At 34.8% G+C, this 24,420-nt stretch overlaps 1 protein-coding gene across 4 annotated transcripts in view; it reads left to right on the forward strand.

Annotated features, from left to right (window-relative positions):
- ndrg3a (ndrg family member 3a) overlaps window positions 1-24,420 on the forward strand; it is a 75,804-nt gene that overhangs the window by 35,123 nt on the left and 16,261 nt on the right. For 3 of the 4 annotated variants that reach the window (XM_056467815.1, XM_056467816.1, XM_056467817.1), the window contains exons 3-6: window positions 3,234-3,266; window positions 20,944-21,049; window positions 21,172-21,292; window positions 24,222-24,284. In XM_056467815.1, the coding sequence (XP_056323790.1) occupies window positions 3,234-3,266; window positions 20,944-21,049; window positions 21,172-21,292; window positions 24,222-24,284 (323 nt within the window). Of the gene's footprint in view, window positions 1-3,233; window positions 3,267-14,322; window positions 14,591-20,943; window positions 21,050-21,171; window positions 21,293-24,221; window positions 24,285-24,420 lie in introns of those variants that run through there. The other variant, XM_056467818.1, reaches the window with a different exon arrangement.

Genomic DNA, 24,420 nt, shown 5'->3' on the forward strand with positions numbered 1-24,420 from the left:
ATATACACAAGTCATTAAATATATATGGGTGTGTTTGCATAGATGCAGTTTATATGTATGTGCGCGTGTGTGTGGGTGTGTTTGCATAGATGCAGTTTATATGTATGTGCGCGTGTGTGTGGGTGTGTTTGCATGGATGGAGTATATATGTATGTGCGCGTGTGTCGGTGTGTTTGCATGGATGGAGTATATATGTATGTGCGCGTGTGTGTGGGTGTATGCGAGCGTCAAGTTTATATGTATATACACAAGTTTCATATATGTTGTTTTGAACATCTAAAAGTATAGGTGTATATGCGAGTAATTTATAGGTGTATATGCACGTGTTTATGTGTGTGTTGATAAGCAAAGTTTGATTTAAATCCTACACGGCGCCTCATAAGACGTCACTATTATAAATACACCTTCAGTAACATTAAATGCGCACAGAATTATGCTTTTAAAACTGTAGAAACTTTTCTCCAAATTTCTTGTCTTAACCCTTGGCTAACTTTATTTTTGTATGGCAGGCTCTGTATGAAACAAATACAAGTATTTTCAGTTGCTTTATCATGAAAATCTGTTAACTATTGCTTCAAATCTGCTTCATTTGATACCGGAGGCAGAAAGTATCTGATTTCTCATCTTTGTTATTATGTACAGTTGCGATCGGATTAATTAAATCCCCTGAATTATTAGCCACCTTGTTTATTATTTTCCCCAATTTCTGTTTAACGTAGAGAAGATTTTTTTCAACACATTTCTAAACATAATAGTTTTAATAACTCATTTCTAATAACTGATTTATTTTATCTTTGCCATGATGACAGTAAATAATATTTGACTAGATATTTTTAAACATTTCTATACAGCTTAAAGTGACATTTAAAGGCTTAACTAGGTTAATTAGGTTAACTAGGCAGGATAGGGTAATTGGGCAATTTATTGTATAAAGATGGTTTGTTCTGTAGACTATCGAAAAAAAATGCTTAAAAGGGGCTAATAATTTTGACCTTAAAATGTTTTTTAAAAAATTAAAAACTGCTTTTATTCTAGCTGAAATAAAACAAATAAGTCTTTCTCCAGAAGAACAAATATTATCACACATACTGTGAAAATTTCCTTGCTCTGTTAAACATCATTTGGAAAATATAAAAAAAAGGGAAAAAAAATCAAAGGGGGCTAATAATTCTGACTTCAACTGTAGATTCTTATTATATAAATCTGTTTTCCTTCAGGGTTATACATTTTGAAAAAAGATAGTGTCAGCAAAATCCTGTTATTAATTTTTCAGCCTCATGTTGTTTCAATTCCCTGACACTTTAGTTCATTTTCGAGACACAAATAAAAAGGTTTTGGATGAAATCCGAGAGCTCCCTCATCCTCCATAAAAAGAAATCAGCATGAGACCTTCAAAGTCCAGAAAAGGAAAAAAATCTAAACATTCCGAGTGATTTCAGCGGTTCAACTGTAATCATACAAAGCTCCAAAAACACATTTGTGTGCCCCATAAAATATAAAAACTTGTTTGTTCACAAGAGTCTTCTGCATCAGATCACTGTGTGTGTTTACTACAGCCATTACGGTGCTTCCTTGTTGCGCAACTGACTCTTACTGTCAGTGGTAAACACACCCTGACCTGACATGGGGTAGAAGATCTAGGCGGTATATTCATTCATTCATTTTCTTTCGGCTAGTCCTTTTTTTCATCAGGGGCCGCCACAGCGGAACGAACCGCCAACTTACTGTATACAGCATATGTTTTACACAGTGGATGCCCTTCCAGCTGCAACCTAGTATTGGGAAACCTAGGCGATATATTTAATTGTAAATTTTCATCCTTTACTCACCCTCTTGTCGTTCCTTAAAGGGACAGTTTACCCCAAACCATTTCCTCACACTTAATCAGTTCTAAATTTGTATAGGTTTGGTTTTCTGTTTAACAGTGAATGATATATTTTGAAGAATGATGTAAAAAGTAACCATTGACAGCCATAGTAGGAACAAAATATATTTTGGAAGTCAATGTTTTTCCCAACATCCTTCAGTATATATTTGCATTTAACAGAAGAAAGAGACTCATATAGATGTTGAACAAGTGGACGATGAGTAAATGATGACAGAATTAAAATTTTTGCGTAAACTTTCACTTTAAGACTTTTGTTCATATTAATAAAACTCTGATACTACTCTGGTGCATTAAGGGATTTCAAGAGTTCACACTTGGATATTGCTTGATACTAGTTGCAGGTTTGGCATGCTGTCCCGGAAGAGAATCCTGAGCTCAGAGATAATTAAGTTTAGGGCTCCCGCCTGGTCAATTAGCATGTAAGGGAGTCAGAGATCAGGTAGTTCTCGAGAGCTCCCCCTGGTAAAGGAGGAAAAAGGGGAGATGGGGTGGACGGGGGGATTCTGCAAAAACAAAGATAAGGAAGGTAAGGTGAAATGGGCTGTTTTTTGTAGGTTTGTATTGGTTTATTGATGATTGCAGATGAGATGCCGGCCACGATCAATCATATCACGTGCTCCTCTTGAAATTAGTTTATAAAATTTCACTTAAAAATGTATATGAATTGAGTGGTTTAGTCCAAGTCTTTTAAAGAAATATGGACATGTTTTATAATGAACAGATGTACATATAAAGATTGACTGGCAATCATAAACAGAAGCTCAGCCTCATCTATACCTGCTTGGTGCACAAGACCAAACTTCATTTTTTGCTGCAGAAGATAAAACATCATGTGAATTTTAGGAATGAACCTCATTGGTTCTCACATGTCAGACAAGCATTCTTGAGCTTCTGTGGTCAGATTTGAACGTTTTATTGAATGTCTTGTCGGCTGATCAATGTTCATATGGGAATGAAAGCCTTAAATAAACATGTTTATCATGTAGACTCTCAATACAAACATCTTAATTTTTGTTCAGAAGAAGTTTGGAACAACATGAGGCTGAGTAAACAGTGACCATTATTATCTCTGTGCTTCAATAAAAATAGCAGCAGGCAGGTTTAAAATGACATGTTAATTGAGTAAGTTATTTATGACAGAAAGATCATTTTGGGATCAAACAACTTATTAAATGAGTTGAACAGGAGACATTCACTGACCTCTCACTCCATCTAGTGGTGCCAATACAAAGAGCAGAAGGGTCTACAGAGTAATTGATATGATCAATTTTTGTCACTGTATGACATTTTTTTGAATCAAGTCATTGAGTGAGAAATAAGTATTTATCATCTCTTTCTCCAACAGAACTCTCAGAACTTTCAAGACTTTGACTGCCAGGTAAGACCTTTGCTTATTTTGCATTCATTTTATTTGTAGAGGAGATAAAAGTGAGTTAATCTTAGATTCTGATTAGAGGTTTGCATGTACAATTATGGATATTTTAGGCTGCAGCCTTCACATTTTCATATCAAAGGTGTTATTTCCATCACATTTTGATGTTGAAATAAACCTTATGAGAATCTCTGCTTTGATAATCTGTTTCAACTGTTATCAGGAAATCAGCTCTGGCATCTTTTTGTTGTTGTTGTTGTTAATTAAAATAAAGGCATTTTAAGGCAAGACACTGCTGGTTAATAGAGTAAAAAAATCATACTATTAAAAAAAAATAGTTATCCCCATACTTCCCGTTGACTCGTTTTTCTGTCAGTATGGGGTGCTGTGTGTAGATTAATAAGAAAAAAATTTACTTAAAAGATTTAGCAAAATAACAGAGTGAAAAATTTAAGGGGGTCCGAATACTTTCCGTACCCACTGTATATTAGGAATTGCATACCTATCAAACACAAAAATCAGAACATAATTCATTGTTTCATTGTGTATATATATATATATATATATATATATATATATATATATATATATATATATACATATATATATATATTTTTTTATTATTATTATTATTATTATTATTATTATAGATTTTTTTTGGGGGGGGAAGCTTTTTAGTACTCCATAATTCAGAAAATATCACAAATAGTTAAAAATGTACAATTTATTTTCACACTTTTATTTGAATGAAATGTATATAGCCAGGTGATTTATGTATTAAAGAGCCCCTATTATGCATTAAAAAATGTCACACTTTGGTTTTGGGGGTCTTCAAAAACAACAGTCCAATATGCATTCAAGATCAAAAAACACTTTCATTGTCTTATAATATGCATTTATTTTTACCTAATTATACAAATAACTCCCATATGATTTGTTCAGCGATCCATTTGTTCCCAAACCCCTCCTCCTTAGCACGATGCTAGTCTGCGTTGATTACTCCGATGACCCAGTCTCTTGTGATTGGTCGACTGTGTTCAGTGCGAGACACAGAGAATTGCCCACCATGGCTTATCAACAATTCTGAAATGGTTAGAGTGCAGTGTGTATGTGTGAGCCCAGTGCAGGAGTGCATTAAAGCAATGCAGTTAAACAACAGCATATTGCTCTATTCTTTAGTATAAGTAAAAACAGTGACACACCTTCAGTATTAATCCACACAGTGGCAAAAGCTGAACTATTTTGAAACTTGACCGTCGCACGTGTGAAGAAACATCTGACGGTGGCCATAGCAAAGACAAACGGCAGTGGATCGCGAGTTCACAAACGCATTTAAATCTGTAAACAAAGCAGCATGCGTCACCTTTTCAACGTGGTTCCAGATGTGATATGAGAATATAAAGAGTTACCCAGATACAGTACAAGCAGTTACAGGTAACAAAACACAATTAAAGACATAATTTGAAAGCAAGAGAAAACACGGAGGCAACCATTTTAAGCACACTTACTTACACTTGTGAAATGGAGAAAGGAACTGATCCATGAACTGTGTACTGTAAAGTTCCATACATCAATATTCTTTTCTGATCCTTCCTTTAACAAACAGCTGATAAATGCCCTGTTGTCAGCATGTTTATTGCTGAAGCACTCATCAGAAAAATGATAGGAACACAGCATAAGGCTGGGGCTATAATGCTGAGGTATTTTTGCAAAAATATTCTTGAACCACTGAATCTTCACAGCCTCATCTTAGGGTAGGGAAAAATAACAGTAAATTTCCCCCACACTTCAGAACACAGCGTCTATGCGACATGATTCAAATGGCGTCTGCTACAGTGTTTGTCTCCCTCTTTTTCTTTCTACAGTGTTTGTAGGCGGTACCGGGGGGTTTTCCCGGCTCTGCGCATGCAACAAATGGGCGGGGCTTGAGTTCTATACCAATGTCATGCCGACACAGCTTAAGATTCGTTACAGCGCCGATTCATTCGAACCATTATGAGTCGACTCTTTTATAGATCAATCAATAGTTTTAAACATGGCGCACTTTCAGACTCGAGCCTTAGCTGGATGTTTCACTTCACTTAGAGCTGTGTTACACACTGCATAGAAGGTCATTAAAACCATAATAGGGGCTCTTTAACAAATCTCTCAGTAAAAACCTTCAAAATAAAGGTATGAATAAAGTTGTACTAGTAGATTGTATATAATATCACAACTCATTCTCATTATGTATTATAATTGAAATCTACAGACACAAATTGATGAATTGCGTAACACTTAAAACGTTTTGGGAATGTTTTCTTTCACATTAGACAGAAAAAACATTTCATAAAGGTTTTGCCTGCAGTGTCTCACCTTAATGAAAAGATGTTCAAATTTGAGAATGTGCTTCAGACATAATGCATCTTCCTTTAAATCATATCAAGATTATTTACATTGAACATTATTCATTGCACTGTGTAATAGATGGCAGGATGGTGGTTTTACATTTTTAAAATATAGATGCACGTGCATCATTAATGAGTAGCGTATTTCATGTCTTCGTAGCATTGAGGAAACGGTTGGTCTTGAATCCCATCCTCCTCGTTCTGCGCAAGGGTCTCAGATGAGCTAAATATAGCGCCTGCAGCTGCTGAAGTGAGCATGCTCAGACTCAGGCATGACCTGGTCTACATTATATAGTGACTTTAGTATTCCTTAGTCAGCAAGGCTCTATACACATTAAGTGTTAAGTCAGGTGGTGGGCTGACAGCAGGCCAGCCAATCCAGTCTCACACAAGCACTGAGGGCTGCAGAACAGAGATCTGCAGGTGTAGGGAGTGACTGCTCTCTGCTGGTGAATGGGGGTTATGCGGCCTATTTCTCTCCATAGTTATTATACTTTTAATGTGAAAAACAACCGCATGAGATATATGCCTCTACTATCTGAAATGGTTTGTCTATTTGCAGTTCATTTGACTAATTAAGAAGAAATCAACTTTGTTAGAAAAAATACTTCATATGTTCTTGGGTGTGTTTTTTTTTGTGGATATATATTATTTATTATAATTATTCACCCCCCCCCCCCTTTTTTTTTTTTCTTCTTTTTTTTCTTTTTTAAATATTTCCTAAATGATATTTAACAGAGCAAGAAAATTTTCAAAGTATGTCTGATAATATTTTTTCTTCTGGAGAAAGTCTTTTTTGTTTTATTTCAGAGAGAATAAAAGCAGTCTTTAATTTTTTATGAACCATTTTAAGGTCAAAATTTTTAGCCCCTTTAGTCAATTTTTTCTTGATAGTCTACAGAACAAACCATCGTTATACAGTAACTTGCCTAATTACCCTAACATGCCTAGTTAACCTAATAAACCTAGTTGAACCTTTAAATGTCACTTTAAGCTGTGTAGAAGTGTCTTGAAAATATCTAGTCAAATATTATTTACTGTCATCATGGCAAAGATAAAATAAATCAGTTATTAGAAATGAGTTATTAAAACTATTATGTTTAGAAATGTGTTGAAAAAATCTGCTCTCCGTTAAACAGAAATTGAAAGAAAAAACAAACAAGGGGCTAATAATTCTGACTTCAAATGTATGAACTTACATGCATACATATACATACTTACAAACATACAAATTTACATTATTCCAAATGTTTCAAAGAATGTTCAGGTCCAGAGAAATAAGCAGTTTAACTAGTAACACAAACCATGTCAATGTGTCGAAAAAATCTTCTCTCCGTTAAACAGAAATTAGGGAAAAAATAAACAGGAGGGCTAATAATTCTGACTTCAGTTGTAATACTGACATTAAAAAAAGTAATTCTGTATATATGCAGAAACACTAACACACACACAAACACACTCAAGTAGTATGTGCTGTTGTTTTTATTAGTATTATTATTAACACTAGTAGATTATTATTATTATTGTTTAAAAACATTTTTATTTACCTTAGTTTTATTTTACAATTGTATCACAACATTTTTAAAGCATTAGAAAATATGACCTGCATATCATAATTGTAAATAATCGCATATATTATTATTTATGGGTTTATTATTATTTATATAAATAATTGTGAATGGTGTTTTTGTTATTATTAGTAGTATTATTAGTATTAGTAGTAGTACTAGCAGTAGTAGTAGTGGTAATATTAGTATTAATCTTGATATCAATAGTAACCTACTAATAATAGTTATTGAAATAGATAATAAACAAAATAAAATAATATTTATTTATATATTATTTTATTTTCATTAGTTCAATCTTTATTATTTTTAAAGTAATTTTAGACTAAAAAAATGTTCAAATGGGTCTCAAGGAGAGATTCAGCTTTCTAAAACCTCCTTTTAAGAAGCAACATTTCCTTCATTTCTTAACTGGTAGCATTAGCCGAAGTGTCGACCAAATACTGCAAGTCATCAGGACATTTTCATTATTATTCAGAGCTGGTTTCATCCTATAGAGGGCATCAGAAGCTCAGAGTAAGCAAAGTCTTATCCTTGACTCTGATACAGTGTCCTTAATTTTGTTAGATAATTCTGGAAATAATCTCAAATAGCAAAAGAACATTACCCAAGAGAAGAGATTAATTAATAGCACAGTAGTCCTAATTTTTACTGGCTTTAAGCTTCAGCCTTCAATCACTAATGTAAAATTGTTTCCCAAATGTGGAGAATAATATTGACTCCCTCTCTTTTTGTATGCATTTTCAGTTGCTTTTATTAAACAAAATGTTTATTTGATTATCATTTTTTTTTTGCTGTCAGTCTTAAAGGGACAGCTCACCCAAAACTGAAAATTACACCATCATTTGCTCACCCTTCACTTGTTTGGGTTTCTTTTCATTTAGTTTTTTCTATATAAAAAAATAAAACAAGTTATTTTGAGAATTGTTTGAAAACGATAGCCATTCATTTCCACAGTATTTGTTTTTTTTTTTTACTATGGAAGTCAATGATTACTGGTCTCACACGTTTTTCAAAATAGCTTCTTTTGTGTTTAACAGAAAAAAAGTAATTCAAAAATGTTTGGAACCTCTTGAGAGAGTGAGTAAATTTTAATTTTGGCATGAACTGTCCCTTTAACAGGCCTTCAAGAGGCTGTGTTTGTCCATTTTACCCTTAAGTGTCCTGAAGGTCACTGGGATAAGACTCACTCCGCACGACTGCTCATTCAGATGGAGAATCACAGACATCTAATTTATCACTGAAGCTGAAGTCCATCAATAAGTAATAAAACTGAGTTACTTCTTAACCCTCAAGTACTTAAAGGGACAGTTCACTCAAAAATTCTGTCACCATTTACTCATGCTCCTCTTGTTCAAAATCAGTTTGAGGTTTTTCTTCTGTTAAGCAGAAAAGAAGATATTTTGAAGTATGTTGAAAACCAATAGCTATTGAGCTCTGCAGTATTTTTCTGTGCTATATAACTACTGGTCTTCAAAATACCCTCAAGTGTTTCCAAACCACAAAAGAGGATGAGTAAATGTGAGTCTATTTTGGTATGCTGTATTTATATTTCATGGTATAGTGATTTCTATCATTTTAAGATATTAAATATCTAAATGTTAAATGTTTAATGCTATTTTTAAAAGCACAAATACTGCACTGTAAAAAAACTGCCATATTTCAGCACTGTTTTTGTTAGTAAATTATGTGAAATGGTTATTTTCTTTTAATTTAACAAAATATCCTGGGTAAAGCAAACTACTATTATAGCCATATTTTACACAAATTAAGTATATTTAGTTAAGTATATTTTACAGTAAATGCGTATAGCACATTCAAAATTTTAAACAGCAGTTGGCCAGTTTGAGTCAGTCAGTTTCTATAATAGGAATGAGTTTATTTAAGATCTGTTTGTACTGCAGAAAACGTTACAATGTCAGTGACAGTAAAGCGCTGTCAAAAAAAACGTTGTTCTCGTAGTTTACAGAGTTTATATTGCCTTATATGTTACAACTTCACTTGTGTTGGATTTCCCTGGCTGTTTCTCCTCAGATTGTGTTTGTGGTGGGGGACAACACTAGAGCTCATTGAATGAAAAACAATGTTTCAGCTTCTTATACTGATAAATGAAAGCAAGGCAGATCAATAACCTATCAGACAGCCAGACTCACAAAGACATCAGACATCGCTCACATGAGACCATAATGCACCTCTCTGCAGGGCCACAAAATTCCTTCACTGAGCACAAACTGTGCTTTGAAACCATGAGCATTTACTGCAGTGGTTAACAATTAAGAAATAAAAATTAATATATTATTACATAATGTATCCATGGACACTGAAAATAGGTTTACTTCCGTTTTTTGAAAGCTTATTTAAATAAATAATTGAAAATACAATTCAGACATTCATTTGAGTCAAAGGTGAAACATCCCATTTTGGTTTCTTCAAAAAATACAAAACATTTAATATACATAGAAATGATATTGAATGCAAGTAAAATGTATATTATAATGTTTCAGTTTGCATTTGTGAAAATTAAATGTCAAATATGGGTGAAATAATTTTTTAGATTTATTAAACAGATATATTTATTAAAATATTATTGTAGTCACGTAACATCTTAAGAAATGGAAAGATAATACATTTAAATTTGTGCAAAATATTGCAAAAAAATTACAATCTACAACATTTCAACAAAATTGTATATGTTTTTGCTTTTCTTGATTCTTGTAATTTTTTAAAATTCATATTTAATATTTTTGCCTAACATTTAAATTTGGGCTACTAATTTTGAACCATTATTGTAAGTTATGTTGTTAGATTAGCTCCAGATTTGGCTTCAGTACACTCTCAGAAATAAAGGTACGCGAGCTGTCACTGAGGTGGTACCTCTTCAAAAAGTACACATTTGTACTTGAAGGGTCCATATTGGTACCTTAAACGTATATATTAGTACCTAAAAATTTTAGGGGGAACACTTTTGTACTTTTTAGGTACTAATATGTACCCTTGAGGTATTAATATGGACCTTTAAGGTACATATTTGTACCTTTCGAAAAGGTACCACCCCAGTGACAGATCACGTACCTTTATTTCTGAGAGTGTACTGATAGTGAAGTGTATATACACTTTATGCACGTTTTATAATATTGTAAAGCATCCTATAGAAAATATTAATTTAAATGAGAGATTTGTGGGGGTGTACTCATATATGCTGAGCACTGTATACATACAGAGATTACATAACTGACACTATATTAAAGAAGATTGATAATACTAAATTATATTTTAACTTTTTTCACCTCTTTGGTTAAAAATGAATATAAACTACAGTACTGATACATGCCAAATACCATTTGGTGTCTTCTGTGAATCATGGTAAAACACATTCCAATACACGGTGGGAAAACAACTGAGCATTATTATATTTTTAATATTTAGTTTTATCAAAACTCTTTTTTTGGAAGTCTTCTTTCACCCAAACACAAAAGTTTAAATGTGTTTTAAAATTATTTAAGGGGTGGTCCACTACGATATCATGTTTTAAACTTTAGTTGATGTGTAATGTAGATGTGTGAACATAAACAGCAACTCTGAATGTAAGATGCTCAAAGTTCAATGCAAAGGGAGACATTGGCTTTTACAGAGTTAGCATAGCAAAGCCTACAGCGAACAAACTTTTGGGAATACAAAATAATACATCCAGGTTAATGATGTCATAAACCCTTCAGGTTACACGCACACACACTGTGTAGCAAAAGGCCGTGGCCAGATGCGTTGTAATTTTATAACAGAGATGCGTCCGATCTGCGAATCACGGCTCATTATGTTAGCTGACAAATCAGAGCCTCTTGAGGGCGGGCTTTCGGAGGAAGAAGGAAATATGAGTCGTTTTCATGTTAGCTGAGTAGCAGTATATAATTAAAGTAAGATATATGAAAAAAAACATGATTTTTTTTTTTACAAATGAAGCATAAGCACACATTGCTTTGCATCTTATAAACACAACCAAGCCTTAAAAAGACCACCCCTTTAACACATAATACATACATTTTTAAACCGGTTTAAAAGTCCTACTGAATGCAGCACCTTAAAGCACCATTATTTAGATGTAAGTTTTAACAAAAGATAATATTTCTATTTATTTATGCATAGATGTTATTAATTTGTATTAAGGCTGCACAATATATAATTTCAGCATCGATATTGCAATGTGCGTATCCGTAGTAGTCACACTGCAGGATGTGCGATGTTGAGTTGGGATTATAATGAACTAAAATAACACAGTTCAGTACACATGATTGTTGAGTCATTGTGAATTTCAACAATAATCTATTAGTGTGAATGTTTTATTTACTCAGATGTGGAATTTAAGGCCTGTGACTGTAAGATTTAAAGCAAATTTAAACCATTTGTGAACAAGAAATTAGAAAGTTTTCCGCTTTAACAAATATTAATTGAGCTTAGTTATTTGTCAAATGAAGACTATACAGTGCTATTTGTTAGATTTGATGATTGAATTTCTTTACCTCAGTATTGAAATATTCCACCAACAACCATAAAGCACTGTTTATTTTGTTTTTATCTGTGCTTAAGTTTTTTAAATACATTTTTATATGTATTTTATGCAGGTGCACTCCTCTACAAAATTATCCTATTCAATGTAAAATTGTGAATTCTTCACACTTACTTAAGTCATATTGTGAAATTATATTTGCAGAAATACAAAATAGAGCTGGCCGATTTGGCCTAAGATCAACAGTTCGATTAATTGAACATTGTAACTTGATTACGATTAATGAATGATTATTTTATTTATTTGTTTTATTCATTTATTTATTTTTGCCCTAATACTGTAAATATGTTCACATGTTAAAAGTGAGAGATTTTTGAATGAAGGATCAATTATTTGATTTTAAAATAAATTGAAGGAAACACACTCAAGGCATCTTTTACAAAATAAGGCTCAAGAATGGGTCCATCGTCATACTTGACCAGAGATCAGATATGGCTGCAAAGTGCTGAACATTTTTCAGTTCAGCAGCTACATTTTTACAATTTTTACTTTTACATGAGCGGGGTCACGTGACTCCACATGCGGGAGGGAAAGTAATTGAAAAAATCGACCTGGAAAAAGTAGATCGATTATAGGTTCTGAATGTCGATTTCGTTAACTTTTCGATGAATCGCCCATCCCTAATACAAATATCGCCATGTCAGTTTTTTCGAATACCTAATTTGCATAGCTTTAGACATAAAATTAATAAAATAATAAACAATGAATGATGAAGATATGTTATAGGCTTTGTTAAATGTATCCTTTTGTTGTTCTTGTTGTTGTAAATAATAATATATATATACAGTGCACAGCATATATAAGTACACCCCTCACAAATCTATCTTTTAAATTCATATTTTTAAAAGGAAGCTATACAATATTATATTTGTGCATATACATTAGATTAGTCAGTACTGAAGCCAAATCTGGAGCTTATCTAACAAAATAACTTACTATAACCGTCCAAAAACTAATACAACCAAATATATTGGTCTACCTTCATGTTCTATTTCTAGACTTCAAATGGTCAAAAATGCGGCAGCCCGTTTGCTCACAAGTTGGCACAAATATGACCAACTCACACTAATATTGCGATCACTACATTGGTTGCCGGTTCATTTCCAAATAGACTATAAAATTTTTTCACAGTATCAAAAACTCTTTGTTTATAAAACCTTGCATAACCTAGCGCCACCATATCTTTCTGATCTGATCACTGTTAATGCACTAACCCGATCGCTTAGATCAAATTCTGACTGCCATTTATTGCAAATACCTCGATCTCGTCTGAAATGCAGGGGTAATAGAGCCTTCGCAGTTGTGGGTCCAAAACTATGGAATAAGTCACCATTAAAAATCAGAATAGCATCCACTCTATCTATTTTTAAATCAATGTTAATCTTTTTCCGAGTGCATTTAATATTCCCTATTCGCGGTTTCAGGCTATACTAAATTACTTCTTTCTTGGAAACTTTTACTGTGGTTTCTTTTGTTTTATATTGTTGTTTTTATTGTAATGTATTGCTGTTTTTTACCTGCTACTGCTGTTGTACAGCACCTTGGTCGACCAAAGGTTATAATTAGGTGTGTAAATAAACTTTGATTTGATTTGATTTCGATGGATTTGCTCTTAAGTGTTTGGACTCTCAGCAGTGAAATTTAAATCATACTGAACTGAACTTAAACTCTGGAAAAACTCTTCAATTTACTATAATCTTCTATGTTAAGCTGCTTTGACACAATCTACATTGTAAAAGCGCTATAGAAATAAAGATGAATTGAATTTGAAATTTAAAAAAGAGGAAATATCAAGTGAAGCAAAAAAAAGAAAAATTTTGTTGACATTTTGTAGATTGTAATTTTATTTTGTAACATTTTGCTTGAATTTAATTGTATTATCTTTCAATTTCTAAATATGTTTGGTGACTAAACTATTATTTTAATAAATATGTCTGTTTAATAAATCTGTTTTGTTTAAATGCACCAAATACATTGCCTATATTTACTGAGAAATGAAGAAAAATATTCATTTTCAAAATGGGGTGTCCTCAGTTATGTTGAGCACTGTACATTTAGAATGTTAGACATCAAAAACATGTTATTTTTATTACTGCAATGATTGGTGTGTTGACATGCCCTCTTCTAGTAAAATAGATCAAAAATGTAATGAAAATATTCAAAGGTAATTCCATTCAAAATTATTCAAAATAATAAAAACCTATATTTTTATAAGATAATCAGTTGTGATCTTATGTTGTCAAAGCCAAATCTGTTCTGATCCTAAAGCATTTGAACATCACTAGCATGACTAACATCTAATTAATACATTTAGTGTAAATCAGTGGATGTGCAAGGTCAGATCAGTTTGCACCTCTCCACTGAACTGGTTGACCCCACCCAAAAACAAATAATAAAGTGCAGTGGAGAGCATCATCGTCTCTTTGAATCAGCCCTGCCCCTCTCATCCTTTCTCCTGCCCACCTGACTCCCTCTCATCCAATCAGAGCAGCCGCTGGCGTATGCATGAGCAAGCACTGCCTCCCCAGCGCCAACCGCAGTCACTTCTCTCTCCTCCCCGCTCTATCTGCATTTCTCTCTCTCTCTCGAAACATACCTCCTCTCTTCATTCCTCCGCCTCCCCTCCCTTCTGGATCTCTGCCTAGCTACTGCTCTCCCTGTCCGTTCTGCTCCATCCCTCCTTCAGCCACTCTGTGTTTCTCTCCTGGATCCTCCCATCTCTTCCTGTCTCCTCTGTGAAGCTGTCACTGTCTCGTGTGTGGAAACATGTCAACCGTTCTGGATGTGGAGCAGAATGCGTGTACTGGAGATGCAGTGGTGAGTGTGTGCGTGTGTGTGTGTGAAAGAGAGACCCTCCAACTGATTCCTGACTTTTCCTTTTAGCAGAAATGTGCATGCCTGATGTCATATGGGATTCTTTCCGATGTGTGTTTGTCATGCGAGTCATGCGTCTCTCAGCTTGTTTACTTTACCTCAGATTCATCCAGTTTGAGACTAAAGTGTTAGTTATGAAGATCTTCATAGTTTAGAAGGTTCAAAATGAGACGTTGTTTATGGATTAATGGTTAAATTTTGGGGGGGTTTGCGGATTTAAATGTGGCAAACGTCCCAATGACTTTCTAATAGGTCAAGTAAATGAAGGACATTTGGAGTACTTAAAAACACTAGCACTACTGGCAGGGTGTGGTGGAGAGTGTATGCTGTATGTGTGTTTTTTTCCTAAGAATGCATTAGTATGGATGGTGTGTATCCGGATCTGTGTGTGTGTGTGTGTAATAGTGATCCGCCGTCAAGTTTGTGCTGTGTAATGGCTCCCAGGCTTGTGGTCTGTGATTGATGCTATTAGCTAGAGAAGCGGGTGTGGGTGTGGGGGGGGCAAAGGCTTAGACTGTTTTCTTGTATTCATTCATTCACCTTGGCTTAGCCTCTGCTTCCCAAGGAAGAATTGCTTTGATTGTGCTTTTTCCAGGTTTGAATGTCTGGATGCAAGTGTAAAACCATGTAACTGGGATATAAGGGTGTTAGATGGAATCAGTCAAGAATGCACCATTTAGGAACTCAAAACATAATTTTAATATTGGGGGGGGGGGGGGGTAAATATTTAATTTAATAGCAGAAATGTATATTTTTAATGCACCCACTCAGCTTCCTAACTAGATAAACCAGCAATGTTCATTGGTTTGTCCATTTCTCAAGAAAGACTGCATCTATGTAAGTGCAATATTAACAAAAACAATATCTCAATACGTTCTGGGAGTTTTATTCCTCATAAATTAGCTATTTTAAGTAGCTTGCTCTCTCATGGTCAAGTAAATATCACAATAAAACTGTCAGCAGGTGCTGCAAGTCTGTGGCTGAGTGAGTGAGTCTTTAATCATTCATTCAACAATTCGTTCAAAAAAGCTGAGTCATTTAGAAATGCAATATATTAAGTAAGTCTTAAGTAAGTAAGGGTGCACACACACTATGCTATTCAAACCATGCCCAGGTGTGCCCAGGCACGGTTCAGTTGGCTGCCCCTGGCGAGATTGGCCAAGGTTTGCCAGAGCGCGGTTCGGTTGGGCTTTGGTGCGGTACGCTTGAAGTGTGAGTGTAAAGCGCGAGCCTGTAACTGAAGATGCAACTTCACTTTTAAGGGATTGTTTCCAGGGCTTAATTTGGGCCGGAACAGGCTGGATCCGGCACCTCTGAAATCTGATCCGGCACCTCAGTTTACTGATCCCCCTTCTCACACAGACCACCCACCCCGGCTCTTCACTTTCTTCCACGACTCCCCAACCCTCTTCACTTTCATGCGCAACATCCCCCTTCCCCCACCCCCCGACCAGTTCTGGAACCTTGCAATTTACAAATTAAGCACTGATTGTTTCATATGGATTTATTAATCGTTCTTATTTTTCAATGAATAAGAACTGTCATAGTTTATTAAAGACGCAAAGCCCTCCCTGCACCTTCAGCAAACCTCCTAACACCTGCAGCGCCATGACTTTTATGATCATTTATGAGCGTCAAAAGTAGTGGATCTGTTCGGCAAAATATTTGACTGTGTATCACTGCATCCCAAATAAAAAAAAATTGAATATAATACAAACGATATAACTAAAGCAATCTCTACTGTGCCGAGAGAGAGTCCTTTTTTTCCTGTTAAACTGAACAGTCGCATCATCTGGCGTAAGCGTGCTCTGGTTCGGAAAGCAAGATGCAGTGTAAGTTCAGGCCGTCGGGAGAGAGGGGAAGGGGGACAATCACGCTTCGGCACGATTCAAGGCAACCGTACCTAATGATAGTACTCCCTAAGAATCATTCAGTTATTGCATCACTCGATTCATTTTAAAACAGATTCATTCAGAAACAACACACTACAGAACTATCCATTTGGAACCAGACAATGATGTGTCTAAAATGTAACATGACACAACTGTTTGCATAAGGGCTGCACGATAGTGGAAAAAACTGACATTTTCATATTTTCATTCATTGCGATATACAGTATATTGCGGTATAAATGCAATTTCAGCAGATGACTTGAATAGCTTTAAAGGAATGATAATTTTAGATAGATTGGGATGACTCTGCAGGGGAGGGGACTGTATCTGCATAAAATATCATTCAAGAAATGACAACCAAAGTTAAATATAACAGAGAAAATATGCATATAAACAAAGATTTATGATTTCCTGGCAAGCCAAACAGTATTCAAAAGCAGAAATTAAATAACCACTGTATAATAATAATAATAATAATAATAATAATAATAATAATAATAACACTGTATCGTTTTAATTGTGTAGAGAATTACATAATGTACAAATAATCTGTGCCCAAATGGCTTGAATTTGCTTCAAATTCTTACAGCAAGGTCTTAAAACACATGCAAATAATAAACTTTCACTCTAAGGTTAAAATATGAAATGACTCCACAATGTTGTTAACTTTTAATGTCTGGTCAACTATAATCCAAACTATATTGCAGATCCCTGCGATGTGATTATTGTGGACTCGCTCATTGTAATGGGTGCTGAAACGATATATTGTGCATCCCTAGTTTGTATAGTCAATATCACATTTGTGATTACGTTACATGTAGATATTTAGGAAAACTTGTTTGTAACTTAAGAATTTTATATCTAATAATTAGATACAAACAAACAAACAAACAAACCCCAGGTTAAATCCTATGGTCAACTGAATTTTTGTAGGTTTCTTGTGCAGTCAGTGCTAATATTACCATACACAATATATATTTCACACCCCTGCAGGCTGTTTAATCAGCATTTCTTGATTGGGAGCAGCAGGTTACAAACATTGCAGTGCTCCCTTTTCCATACCAATTTCCCCTTTTAAATGGCATAGAAAGAAAGATAATGCAGGCATTTGATATCACGTTGTATTTAAGGGCGTTTCTTTTTTTAAATAAGCACGTTGCTATAGATCACCTCGCAGAGCCAGATATTGATGGTGAGCGATTATAATGACTGTTTGACCCTTCGAATTAGTCTTCTTTTCTTCATTCCTATTTCTCACCCCTTTCCAGCCTCCCCCACACTCTCTAGACCCACATCAGAGTATAAATGTGTGTCTGAAACATTGAAAATATGCTTAGAAGAGACTTTTTATATTGTTACATTTCAGACTCTCCCACTCCCTGGCCTTGATCAATCATATCACTGAGAGCTGAAAACATTCGGACTCATGCCAGGCGTTTGTTCCAGACATTCAGCATGCCTCACTGCAAGCGCTACTAAATTGCACCTATTTTTGACCTCACCCTGCAAGACCCCTTAAAATCATTTGACAAACTCAGTTTTCTTTCCTACATCGATGCATTTGCTATTGAATCCTGTTTTGATATATTTCATAAAAAATAGCCAAGTGGCTTTATTTAAATCACAGCCATGATTCATGATTTTTCTACTCGCTAGTTTGTGATATCAGGGAGTTGAACATTCTTCAGAGAGTTTTGATTGGAGAAAATCTGCATAGTGCTTGATGAGTCATCAATATTTTTTGTTTGTTTTCAATAGATTTTGCATTGAGATATACATTTTAAAGAATCTTTTTGTCTCTATTGTGATCTACGTTGAAGTTTTTTTTTTAAAGGGAAAAATCTAGAGGCAGAGACTTTTTTGAATGGACGCATGGAACAGTCTTCAGAGAGTTTTGATTGGAGAAAATCTGCATAGTGCAGGATGAGTCATCAATGTTTTCGGTTTGTTGTTATAAAATAAATTGACATTAGATTTTGCATTGAGATGTTAATTTTGAGGAATCTTTTTGTCTGTATTGTGATCTAAATTGAAGTTTTTTTGTTTTGTTTTGTTTTTTTAATGTAAATATATAGAGGAACAGACTCTTTTTTAAAGGAACGGTCTTCAGAGACTTTGGATTGGATAAAATCTGCATAGTGCACGATGAGTCATCAATATTTTTGGTTTGTTTTCATGGAATCAATTAACAATAGATTTTGCATTGAGATGTTAATTTTAAGAGATCTTTTTGTCTGTATTGTGTCTACTTTGAAGTTTTTCCAAAAAAGGGGGGAATATCTTGAGGCGGAGTCTCTTTTTGAGTGGACGCAGATCTTAATTTTTAAAATGACTAATTTACAACTAGTTGTTCACACCAGAATCAGTGAAGTGACATACTCTGTTTTGAAAAGAGATGGCCCCAGTTCTATTAACGTATTGTAATCAGCTTGACTAGATTACCAAATAACAGCCAGTCACAGTTATGTGAACCTTATTACACAAAGAGCTTCGGTACAGAAGCTAATTTTTCCTGTCTCAGACTCCTGTGTGTCCCTCTGCTGTGACTCATTTCATTATTGATGGAGAGGAAGCTGTGATGCGCAAAATGTTCTCTTTCAAGCACACACATAATGCACTATATATGTACTATATATAGTGAGATGAGTATATACTGTACATGTACATATATACATCACTAAACATGATGCTCCATCCAGGACAAAGTAGGATCAATGGACAAAACCAGCCATTTAGTTGGTCCTCCCTTAACACAAAGCACTAGAATACATTCCCAGGTTTGCTTTCTTGCCTACAACCCAATCTACTTCTACTAATATGTAGAGTGAATAAATCATTAAAACAATTATTGTTGTTAATGTCAGCAGATATATTGGGCTGAGACTGTTTAATCTCTCAGTTGGCTCTTCTTCTGCAAAGAAATCTTTCTAAAGTGTTCTCCTCCATATTACGAATTTGAAATGAATGAGAAATAGATGGATGGACTGTCTTTATACTCAATTTATTTATACTCAAACAAAGCTTTCTATTTGTCTCAAATCAAAAAGAAAAAAACTTCCAGTAACCTCCTGTGAGTTGTGCAAAGGAAGCCAATTATATTGTGACTGGTGATTTCAGCCTTTTTGCTTTCAAGCTTTTTTGCAATATGAATCAGACGGTGCAGGGAGACTGTCTGTCACGAGGGCTGCAGTGTGTTACAGTTCTGCAAAGTCATAGAGTCAGGATGCCGCTATTGGAATAGTTCTGCAGCCACTCCCAATAATGGCTCCGGAAGCATCCATCTGCTGTCCATATTGCTAGATATCTTTGATCAGAGGAAGTGTTTCTATTTAGAGGTCAGCTTATCACATATATTACCATTTTAGGATCAGTAAGTTGTTTAAATGTTTAAAGTATCATTATGCCCACCAAGATTTGATCAAAACTAGAGTAAAACTGTATTATTTTGACCATTTATAATGTGTTTTTTTTTTAAATACTTTTAATTCAGAGTTCTTTACTGTTACATGATCTTTCATGAATTATACATTTTTTATTGTCAGTGTAAAAAAAATCAGGATAACTCGATGAAATAAAAATTCAGCAATTGTTTGAAACAGAAATATTAATTCATTCATTAATTTTCCTTATTCTTAGTCCCTTATTTATCACAGCGGAATGAACCACCCAGAAATATTTTGTAAACTTCTAAATATTTTCATTGACTATTTTTTTTTCTTGTTGCATAGAAGCATCAGTTTAAAACATCTCACTGACCCAGACTTTTAAATGGTAGTGTAAAATGTGTGTGTGTCTTGCGTATCTAATGGCAGAATAAATAACTCCAATATTATTGCACTAATTGGGCTCTTGGAAGGATGCATTATAGATTTTGGATTTCATCCTAAACAGATGTAGATGATGATGGCTGGAGAGAAATTACAGCGCAAAGAGTTCACGGTTCATCCCTTCAACATTTAAACACATTTATATTAGTGTCTAAGAGCTGTACATTTCTATTTGTTACATTAAGAGAGCAGATTTCATATACACAATCAATATGAATCATTTCACTAATTGTCAGTTGTATCCCCACACTTGTTTTTGTATTAATAATCAAAATCTAGTGTGTAATGCAATGGTATCAACATTTCTAAGGCCCATACCCATAATGCAGCAGCACTGATGTGTGATAGGACTGAATCGTGACTGTCTGCAGCTGCTTGGCCTTCTCTCTGGATCTTTCTATTGATCTTACAACCATCTGCCCGAGTCGCCTCATGGGAGATATCACTTACCATACAAATACATGCTTCCTGAAAGCAGCAGCACCAACACTTTACTAACTTTGTTGCATAGTAAATCCACAAGCATTTTGCGGAGAGATCTAATCGCCCGTATTTGACATGTTGTCCTCTGTTCCAGGAGCATGACATTGAGACGCCACACGGTGTGCTCCATGTGACCATGAGAGGCAGCCCTAAAGGCAACCGTCCCGTCATTCTGACCTACCATGACATCGGCCTCAATCGTATGTGGAAAGACTTTATATTATTATTAATGATTATATTATATTAATTATATTAATATGACTGACAGGATTGTGGTCGTTTGTAAATCTGAGAATGATTTTAATGTTTGGGTGGTTTTCAGACAAGTCCTGCTTCAACACACTGTTCAACTTTGAGGACATGATGGAGATCACTCAGCACTTCGCTGTGGTTCATGTTGACGCTCCTGGACAGCAGGAGGGAGGACCACCATTTCCTACAGGGTAAATGCCACAGCCGCACAGACAAAATCTTCAATCTGAGAATACAGAATGGCTGGATAAAGGGTGTAGAAAAAAGAATACCCATACAGTTTGTTTGATTGGTTGTTGTTTTATTTGTTCAAAAATAGGAATGCAATTTTTTTTATTGTCAAAAACATAACTGCTATATAAATCAATTTTGTACATTTAAGACATCATACAAACACACGTCCACATGCACAGCTGCAGAACAGTAAGATTTGTAATGTGTTTAAGAAATCACTTTTGCTCACCAAGCCTGCAGTTAATTGATCCAAAGCAGTGGAGTAAAGTAACGAATTACAGATACTCAAATTACTGTACTTGTGTAGTTTTTCCTCAGGAATTGTACTTAATTAAGTCGTTTTAAAAATGTGTACTTTTACTTTCCCTAGAGTACGTTTTTAGTGCTGTATCGGTACTTTTACTCCACTATTTTCCTTTAACCTGCAGTCACTACTTAGTAGAAAAATCAGTCCTGGGATTCCTGTCCAATCAAATCGCACATAGATAGTAAATCGCCTTATACTGAACAATTTCAAGACATGGGTGCTTTATAAATGCAGCAAACCATTTGAAAGCATTAAAAGTGTCCAAGAAGTAAGTGTCCAAAATCTTTACACACAATGAGCGAGAGAGTTTAGACTGCATGTCACTGATCCTAGCAGACACACAATGTCATAAGACGTTAATATTAGGTTAGATTTAGGTCGCCAGCTTCTAAGGACAATGTTATTTTGATGTCCAATAATGACTTGAAATGATGTTGATGTGTTGATTTTATTTTGTGTTGGAAAGTGACAAAAACCCAACATCGAGCCAGCATCTTAAACCAGCGTCGGCCTTTGAACTTTGATGTCGGCCTGACCTTGGGTTCTGACATCAAACTGATTTTCTTTACCTGACAAAATGCAGCGTCCTACGACGTTGGGGTAACAACATCAATCTGATGTCATGTTGATGTTCTGTGCCTGCCGGGATGAAATCACCAAATAGTCTTAAACAATAACAAAATGAACTATAGAATGCTACATTTACACACACGTGCACAAATTTCATATAAACGAACCAGCATTTCACAGCTTGATACTCCAGCCCTACTTTTAAAAGGGCTACTTTTTACACATATATTGAGTAATATTTATAACAGATATTTTACTCTATTTGTACTACATTTTTGGCCAAGTAATGGTATTTTTTCTTGAGTATGATTTTTCAGTGCTCTTTCCGCCACTGATCCAAAGTACAGCAAAAATATTTTGAAATATTTTATTTAATATTTAATATTTTCAAAATAGCTGTTTTCTATTTGAATGCTGTATAAAACATTTTGAAACATGAGTCATGAACCATGCTTGGCATTAGAGTCCTAAAAACTCTGAATGCTTGAAATTGCATTGGACCACCCCTTTAAAATGTCATTTATTCTTGTGTCATCAAATTATCATTGTTCTGAACAAACCTAATAATATTATATTTGTATAAACTATGCTTACATTTATTTATTTTTTTGACATTTGTGTATGTATCTTCTGATATAAAAAGGGGACATTCTAAGGGGCCGATCACACCGAACATGCTTTTCTGTTCTAAAAATGCGAGGCGCACCACCGCTTTTTATGTCGCTGGGCAACCACTAAATCAGCTGTGTATTGTGTGCGCACGTTGTTGATATTGGTACAAATGCAATCGCTAGTCTCTCCTCCATCTTTAAAGTCTCTGTAGTCATATTGACAACACAAACACTGCTGTCACTTCAATGGAAACTCCGCCTCTGCTTTCATTTGGTTGGACAATGAAAAAAGACGCAAGTGACGTAACATTTTTTCCGCTGAGAGTTATTTTTTTAACTGCGCACAGTGTACAATGAAAAAAAATTCGAGGCACAACAGGCAGTTAAAATGCAAGGCACGCAGGGCACATAAGCAGCGCGCAAAATGGTTAGTTAACCATTTAAAGATGCACCTCTCAACACAAAAATTGTGTTCGGTGTGATCGGCCCCTAATAATGGAAACAAAATAAAGTTGTATCACACTTTTATTGTTTTGGTGCTTGATATTCCTGTTCATCCCTGACCCGTGTATCAGTTTTAATGCAGCTCTCAAAATATCAAAAGCAGTCACATACCAAAAGTTTCAGTTTGAGGCATAGAAACAAATATTTAAGATGTAGCATTTAATCCACAGTCTTCAAAAGAATGGAATGATACATTCAAATATTCCTTTGATTTTTAAAGAACGTAAACTCAAGTAACAAGCTTCAATCATTTGTGAAATCTTTTCTGCTACTTTTTTTTGATGTAGCAGAAAACAACCAGCTCATGTATTTTCTTCTGTCACTTAAAAGCTAATAATTCTTACCTTAGGCTTAAACATTAAGTAACATCAAAAAATCATCTGATAACTGGACAAAAAAGTGTAACCGGTAGTATTTTCTGGTGTTTAAAGGACTGCACAAGATTTGAAAGAAAAAAATGCTTTGAAATGTGCAGCTTTTCATGTGAAAATGTGACTCACTAAAGCAACACTTTGAAAACTGCACCCCAAGAAAACAAATAACACATTTAATTGAACCAATATTCAACTTTATGTCCAGACACTAGGTCCATTAGCAACAGAAGACAAACAGTACTATAAAACTAATCCATATACATTAAAATAGACTGTTATGCCAATACGTCCTCAAAGGTGAATGATAATGCACCTCAGTAAGCTTAGGATTTCTCAACAACATTAGAATGCTATTATGATAATTCTCCAGTCGACAAATGCATTTATAAATTACATTTCTCATCAAAGCAGGATATGATCAACCTCTTTCCTTACTGAATTAATCACGTGCACTGCACCATCTTGGTTTTATGCAATATTTTGTCATCAAATGTAATTTTCTGTCTTTGTTGATTTTCAGGTACCTGTATCCTACCATGGACGAGCTGGCAGAGATGTTGCCCTCAGTCCTGACTCAGCTGAAGTGAGTATCAAAGTCAGAGCGCTCCATTAGTTCTGAATTACCCTCCAGCACATCCATCAGTGAGCTCCGTGTGTCTGAACACGGCTGTTCGCAAGGACTCTGCCTGACAGAAGTGCTCATGGTGGCAGTTTGTCAC

Source organism: Danio aesculapii, chromosome 11, assembly GCF_903798145.1.
Source record: "Danio aesculapii chromosome 11, fDanAes4.1, whole genome shotgun sequence".
NCBI classification, from domain to species: Eukaryota; Metazoa; Chordata; class Actinopteri; order Cypriniformes; family Danionidae; genus Danio; species Danio aesculapii.